Source organism: Pavona decussata, unplaced genomic scaffold, assembly GCF_977016875.1.
Source record: "Pavona decussata unplaced genomic scaffold, jaPavDecu1.1 SCAFFOLD_59, whole genome shotgun sequence".
Classification (NCBI taxonomy): Eukaryota; Metazoa; Cnidaria; class Anthozoa; order Scleractinia; family Agariciidae; genus Pavona; species Pavona decussata.
In genome coordinates this window covers 2,657,578-2,665,352 of record NW_028145481.1, presented here as the reverse complement: position 1 = coordinate 2,665,352, position 7,775 = coordinate 2,657,578, and the positions used below count along the sequence as shown (strand labels likewise).

Genomic DNA, 7,775 nt, shown 5'->3' with positions numbered 1-7,775 from the left:
GGTGCACACTGGGGGAAAACCAACTGCATGCGGAAGAGGCTAACTTCCTGCTCTCTGATTGGCCAAGATCCAACGGCAGAGGGAATTTCAAACTGTTCAACATCCTTGATCAAGAGCACGGCGCACGTTGGTTCGAACACTTCATCGGTTTTCTAGTTATTTGGTTCAGAACCAGCGCGACAAGGAGCTGGATCATGTCTTCAAGAACAAGTGAGTAATTACCCTTCGTTACTTGTGCATCAAAGTGTTCAAATGAGTGTCAAATTGGCAAAAGAAGTTCAATCATCGGCTGGCTTTTAACAAAAGAAATGCCTCAAAGTCTAGATCAGCTAGGATGCATCTTGCAATCTATACCTAAAATCTTTAGGTTACAGTTTCTATATTTTAGTTAACATCTCGAGATTTTTACGATGATAATTCTCTGGTATTGTTCCTTTAACTTTCGCCACCAAACTGCGACGGACGGCCAGTTCAATGCTAGACGCGTTTATAAATGTGATGTATATAAGCTTACCGTTAAAATCCCTGTGTAATATAAATAACGATCACTTAAATTAGCGATATTATTCTTTCCAATCATGCCGTATCAGACTCCTATTAATTTAGTAACTAAGCCTATGTAATTTTGTAAACTATATTTGTGTCTTCTCTGATTTTGTTTGTATTACTTTCCAGATAGAAAAAATAAACAGTTTGATTTACCTTCCTCTTCACTTATCAATTACAATATTCTTGGGACTAAATTGTTTATTATTTTGTTAAGAGATAATTGTTTAAGAAAGGAAAAGCGATCCCATGTTGTGTTATCACAAAGCAAAGGCAGAAACTTCATCTGTAGTGCCTGTGATAGTTTGAATATACATGTAAATGACCAATCAAACGAACTTTGCATTTGACCGAAACTTCCGGAAATTCTGGGCGAGGTGAGTTGAGATGAGGAATCGAATGGGACAGAATTTTTGATATACCTTGCAAAGTTCTTCAAACATGTTCCAAAAAATTGGAACAAGAAGAAAATTCTGTTCCATTCAGCCATTCTTACTTGGGTCCAGTTTCTCTGATAGAAGTTGAATGATTGTGTTATTTTGGTTTACCTGGAAAACTCGTGAAGGGAATGGGTTTGCCTTCAAGTTGGCTGCATTTAACTGGAAAATACTGTTCTATTCTGCACCTAATTCTTTTGAAACTTCAAACCAGAACGTTTTGCCAAATGGAAAGTGCCCCTTAATGTTACCCATATTTATATATACATGGACATGGACAAATATGATTTGTGGAAAGCACATTCAATACAGCAGCAGTTAATCCAGAAATTTTCTTATAAGTGTTAAGCAGTGGACCCTCCATGGAGATTTCGCTAGCCTGTTAGCAAAGGAATTACTGCAGGCTCGAGGTGGAACAATTAAAAATGATCTTTCATGATCAAAATCATCTCCATCTAAAATAATTATTCATTGAAATTATGTCAATTACACTTCATAGTAAGAACAAACTAGATGCACCCTTTTTCAGAGCTGTCATTAACGGCTGTAACCTGTAACACCTGTTACGGCTGAATACCCTTGAAAGAACCTTTTTGCTACAGCTGATCTTAATGATTGAAGGGCGATTTTACTTGGAAATTAACAAGATTGTTATGGATGAGAAGCTTAATGCCACTTCTGGCTAAAAGCTTAATGACAGCCCTGCTTTTTGATGCACTGATGCAATAAAGGTATGCTGGCACTAACAAATTATGTGAACGTGCCAACATACATTGTACATTAATTATTTTGTATTTTTGTTATTATGATAATCCCACAATGCCATACCCTAAAATAAACTCTGAACCAGCATCTATTTGCTAAGAAACTCACTTTTGCATCGTCATGTCTCACCAAACATTTCTTTTCTTTTCCCATAGATGTTCGTACTTCTCTTGATGACAGCCTGACCAACATACAGTGGCTGTGTAATCTGGATTCACACCCATTACTGGAGACTGATCCACGGCCAAATGTACAAACTGAGCCGCCCACGCCTATGAATCCGTACCCTAAGCCACCATTCTCATATGCCACACTCATACTATTTGCTATCAATAGCACCTTTGAGAAACGGATGACTCTTCAAGACATTTACAAATGGATCGAGGATAACTTTCCCTATTACAAGCATTGTAAAAAGGCATGGAAGGTAGGAACCTTAAAAGAAAATGTGCTTCTGTGACAAAGTATAATTGTAATAGATTGACTATGGGAGGTGCATGCTAATTTGATTGCTTTTTCAAATAAATAAAACAAAACAAATTACTTCTTAAGTAAATGCTTCAATTGGTAATACACAAGCAAGTAAAAATTAATGATAAAATCGAACAATGTTTTGGCCTTGAAAAGCCCTTGAAAATGGTGTCATGACCACTCCAAAAAATTGTTGGATTTTATCATCAAATCCTGAAATATAGTGCAAAGCAGTAATTGGGGATACTCTCCAAATATAATTGGAACCGGCAAATGTAAGTTTCTGAGAAGAGGGGAAACTGGAATACCCAGAAAAAAACCTCTCAGAGGAAGCATGAGAACCAACAATAAATTACAACCCACACACTGTATGACAATGAGTCTGAGAATCAAGCCTGGGCCACAATGTTGGGAGGTTGGCACCACCCTTACACCTCTGTAGAAGTACTGTTGTCAATAGATGTGTTCTTCTTTGCAGAACTCCATTCGCCACAACCTGTCACTTCACAGCTTTTTCCTAAAAGCCAAAAGACCTTCCAGTCTTCCTGGCAAAGGCAGTTACTGGTCCATATCACCTGAGGGGAAGGAAAACATCATGAAGGAAGTTATGAAGCACCAACAACCACATATCCAGTCAAACATTATTGTTGAGCAGTCAGCTGCTAAAGGGTTGCGGCCTATTCTACCCAAGCCAGCTGACAATGTACTCACTGCAAGCCCTTTTTTGAACAACACAGCAACCAGTGGTGTTGAAATCTTGACAGATGGAAGTGTAAGTACACTGCCTCGTAGTATACCCGTTGTGATCTTACCCACACAAATGTATATGAACATGGCAAACAAAATAGCTGCTCAAGCTGCTGCAGGAAACATGGAGGCTGTGGGTCTGAACCCAACATTTGTTCCCATAGCGAATGATTCTGTAAGAGTGGAGAGCACAGGCATAGATCAACAAGTATCTGGAGAACCTGGGCAAGAGACTGACTGCAGTCTCCCAGGAAAGGTTGCTGGAGAAGTGGGTTCAGAAAGTTCAACATTTTTTACAGATGAAAGAGTAAATGAAATCAGGCAACAGAATGTCTCAAATGAAACAATAAAACAAATGGTTCATAATGCTAAAAGCACAGAAAGTGCGAAAATTTCAGAACATTCTGGTACCAAAATGGATGAATCATCTAACTGCAAACCAAACAGCAACAAAAGTTACTTGCTTTTGAATGATGATAAAAAGGAGGCAAATGATTTGATGGCTCCTTGTGCCAAGAAAAGAAAAACAGACAAAAGGAAAACAAAGCCGGCCCACAGAAAGATATCGACCCCAAGCATACAAAACAAACAAAATTTTCGTCAACCAACACGATCACCTCTGCAACCACGCCCACAGCCTACCCTTGCTGCAATTAATTCACAAGCCAATGAGCTAACAACTTCACCTGGTGGAATCCTTCACAGACAAAATGCCAGTGACTTTACAAGTGTTTCACCCATCAAACCAATGATTACACCTACAAAGGCCTGTGGAAACCAGAGCTTTCTTTCGTCTCTTTTGGTTTCACCTCTGGGTTTGTCCACCTTGGGTTACAGTGGTCTCACCCCACTGAATTATGGTTCAGACAGTGGAATTTTCACACCCCTTAAGGAAGGGGAGATAGACTTTGGATTTCTGTTTTCTCCAGAGAGGTTCGGCAGTGTAAAGACATGCAGTACACCGCAGAGTTGCCGGAAGTCGTTACGACTTGGTTTGACCAACAGGACTGATGATAAGAAATCAGATTCTCGGTACAGTTCTGACGATGTTGATTTTTCAAAACTTTAATAAGATGAATGTACCCTAGGCTCCCAGCTTGAACTCTTTTCTACAGAACCGTAGAATCTGCATGTCCACACCATTAAATAAATATGACCTGACACCTTGTAACTATGGCTACTATACTATACACAGCTAAACTTACTGTAAATGTGTGGGATTTTGGTCAACATTGAACTGCAGTCTGTAACTCCTGTTCACTACATCTGACAGATTTTGACAGTGAAATTTTAACCTGCGATCAGGCGTTCTTTTTTCTGGGGAGCGCAAAAGTCGGTGGTCGGCAGAAGGGAAAAAGAACGCACTTTTGTTTTCTTCCATCTCCTGACTGCCGACTCTCATGCTGCCACACCTTCACACTCCCCCGAAAAAAAGAACACTTGATCGCAGGTTAGTGAAATTTATGCCTTAATTTTAAAAGATATTTGTTCTAAATTTATTTTCTTGAAAATAATGTAGAAAACAGATTCAGGTGATGTCACATCAAGCAGCAATATAAAATTTCACACTTCTAATAATTGTCAGATACTTTGTTGCACTTCTGATCATTACAATGGAATTCCCTGACTCGCTTCTTGAGTGTCTATAATTTTATACACAATATTGAACAATCTGTGACCACGCTTTTTTTGTAGCTAGGTAAATTGAGGGTCGTACAGGGGGGGTCTCTTGCACGGTTCACGAACAGAAAAAGTAGCAAATCACGGATCACAGAAATGAAAATTTCGTTTTCAAGCTCTTCACGGGTCACGCAAAACATCAGGTCACGGATTACGAAGAATAATTTCTTACATTCACGTTTCACGAGAAATAAAATCAGCTAATCACGCATCACGAAAATACCCCTGTACGACCCTCTAAATTAAATGAGCAATAAAAGGTTGTGCCAAATCAAAGGTTCTTAATTTTATGGAAACAGGGTTGATCTGTAATAGAACATTGTTTCCTCAACAGTTTATCTGAATCAGTATACCTCAGTAAAATTTCATAAAATATCTTTTTTAATATATTTCTCTTTTATACGTGTGAGTCTTATACGAGACGTTATATTGAATACTGTATGATGTAAGCTTTAGCATATTTAAATAACTATTACGCGTGGTCTTTAGCCTTGAATTAATATTGAAATACTGCAGAAGGGTTTTTTCTATGAACATCCAAAAGCTAAAATTATATTTCCGGTATCCTTATCTAGTGATTAAAATTTGGAACGACCAATGAATTGGTCCATGAGAAATATACAGTAAACTTTGAAGAAACTCTTTATTTGCATAAACCACTTTGGTGCTGCTCTTTGTTGCCTAAAACCTGTAGTAAAATTGATTCAATGGTATATTTTACACATCTCACGTGTGGCCAATGAATATTCTGAAAAACACATTACACATACACTGTACAGTAAACACCCACATTGTAAGGTTCTTATATGTGTCTAAAATGACGAATTTCACCCTGAGGTTCTTAATCCTCCTCTTCTTTTATGCGGGTGTTTACTGTATTGGTATTGTGCAATGATTATTTTTATACAGAACTAAGTTATTTGTACAGTGCATGGTCACTAAAGAAATTGTGTAAAATACTAAATAGTCAAATGGCTGTAATTGAAATAAAAGAATTTCAAACTGTTCAAAGAAGTGTCCACATTTCTATCACGGCGGTAACTCACTAATAACGCGGAGTTCGAAATTGGCCTTACACAAGAACCTTACCCATCCTAGGTGCATAAATAAGTATGACAGCAAATAACGTTTGGAATAAACCCCAGCGACGGACCAGCATCAAAATGACGGGTGGAGCGTTTAGTAATTGTGTTCGAGGTAGGAGTACGTAGTTCTTATCATGTCTTGGTATGCCTATGCCTTTTTTGTTGGCTGTGCTGTGTCTCAAAGCCAGCATGATTTGACATGCCTGTAAGGACACCAAAATGTCCTCCCCGCTAGAATTTTGCTGGGGCATCGCTCCACCGGGAAGCTGTTCGAAGTTCTGACGTCTCCTTTCTCGGACCGGTCTCGGCCGGGAAACTACATGGATTTCTGACGGTTTCGTTTTCGCTCGTACGAAGAGTCACGTTGTTCTCTCTTGAGTTACGAAGAGTCATGTTTGTCTTTTCATGTTTGACTAGCTGTTTCTGTGAATTTTTTCCCCCGGGGATTAGATATTTGGATTTCGTATTCAACTAGCTCAGCTAGCTGCTGCTGCGAGGTTATGTTTCAAACTAACCACCTTCAATAACGCGGAAGAGCCAGCCGTGTCGTGCTAAATCAGACAAAACAAGAAGCTGTTTTCAGCTTATACTCGGGCCGTTTTTGACTGCGTGGTGGCGTAAGCCTACAATCACGGCTTTTAGCAGTGATAACCTCCAGCATCGCTAATTCCCCCAAATAGATAGATACAGACTGAGATATAGTGAGGCAATAAGTAACCACCAGATAGAATTGCATTTCTTGCAGTCAGAATGAAATACATGGGAAAACGACATTTGTAATGCGAATGCTTTTTTTTTATAATCCCCGGGCTTTAATCCTTACGTTTTCACCTTTTGTTTAGAGACAGAAACCATTTGTACGGTCCTGATATGTATGTGACGCGGGTCAATGACGGATGGTAATTTCCGGTATGATGTAGAGTAACGTTACGCACCACGCACACGTTATCCTTGTACGTTTTTCAATGTTTCGCTGTTTATATTTTTAAATGAAATTCAGGGGAAAGCATTTGTTATTCACCTTTCATTTGAAGACAGAAACCGTTTCTACATTGATTGTTTTTCTATAGTAAACGTGAGACATCTTTATCTATCTTGGCCCGCGGGGTCATAGACTGATTTAGTTGCCAAACTTTCGGTTAAACAAAACTAACCTTGAGGATCTAAAAAGCTAAGTAAATAAAAAACGATAAAAACCTTTCGAATTTTTAAAGTGCTAGTAATGAAAGATGAAATATGAATGGTTGAAAACTTGGAAAGTTAAAAGATGCACAAACGACACTATAAAAATAGACATATAAACAGATTCGCCTTGGAAATAGAAAATGCATCTCTAGGTAAGCGAATGCCGTTTCTGTTAAAGTTGATAAATTCTAGAGGAATAAGTCTTATTTTTAGTCATTTGTGTCTTGCATCTGCAATCCTGTATATGACGCGTCATGTGGTGAACTTCAGACTCAGCGCCTCACGGTCCGAGTGCAAAGAAAGCGACCGAGAATTTAAAGAATTCGATAACGCGACCGAAAACTTTTAAAACTCGTGTCACCCGAGTACAAAAAACGAGACCGAGAACAATAACTCGTGGCCCGAAGTCTTATCTCTCGGCCCATCGCGACCCCCAAAATAAAAAAGGATTTGATAATGCTACCGAAACCTTAACTCGCGCCGCCTTACGGCCCTATCTGACAAGCACTGATATCGGTGGAGCCGTGATTAGCAGACTCCGTGTCATACAACTCAAGTTCAAAGGATCCATCAGGTCTTTGACTCTTCCGGCGATTTGGTCAACAATTACACAGAAATTGGACAAAACGTATTTCCGACCACGCAGTTATTAATTTGAAAAGTAAACTTCAAGTATTCTGCTACAAGATGCTAGTAATATACAGGAAGGCCAGATAAAAAAATAAATAACTAAAATAACGACAAAAACAAATATTAAAATTGATACGAATATGAAAGGGTGCACGATTTTTCCAAATTTGTTTAATTTACGGTGTCGAACGCACCCTATAATCTTCGATTACTGCCAGTTATACAAGAT

The 7,775-nt window shown here is 38.8% G+C and overlaps 1 protein-coding gene across 2 annotated transcripts; it reads left to right on the top strand.

The window, feature by feature from the left end:
- Window positions 1-66: 66 nt before the first annotated feature.
- On the top strand, window positions 67-5,849 carry LOC146479441 (uncharacterized). 2 transcript variants are annotated; one of them, XR_014864959.1, is made up of 4 exons: window positions 67-210; window positions 1,904-2,175; window positions 2,698-4,679; window positions 4,898-5,849. XR_014864959.1 is itself a non-coding variant. In XM_085111089.1 (3 exons), the coding sequence occupies exons 1-3, from the start codon at window positions 195-197 to the stop codon at window positions 4,033-4,035; spliced, it is 1,626 nt and encodes a 541-aa protein (XP_084967215.1). In that variant the 5' UTR covers window positions 67-194; the 3' UTR covers window positions 4,036-4,877. The 2 variants fall into 2 exon arrangements, 1 of the variants encoding a protein (XP_084967215.1); XM_085111089.1 differs by lacking the exon at window positions 4,898-5,849 and having other exon boundaries at window positions 2,698-4,877.
- The last annotated feature ends 1,926 nt before the right edge of the window (window positions 5,850-7,775 follow it).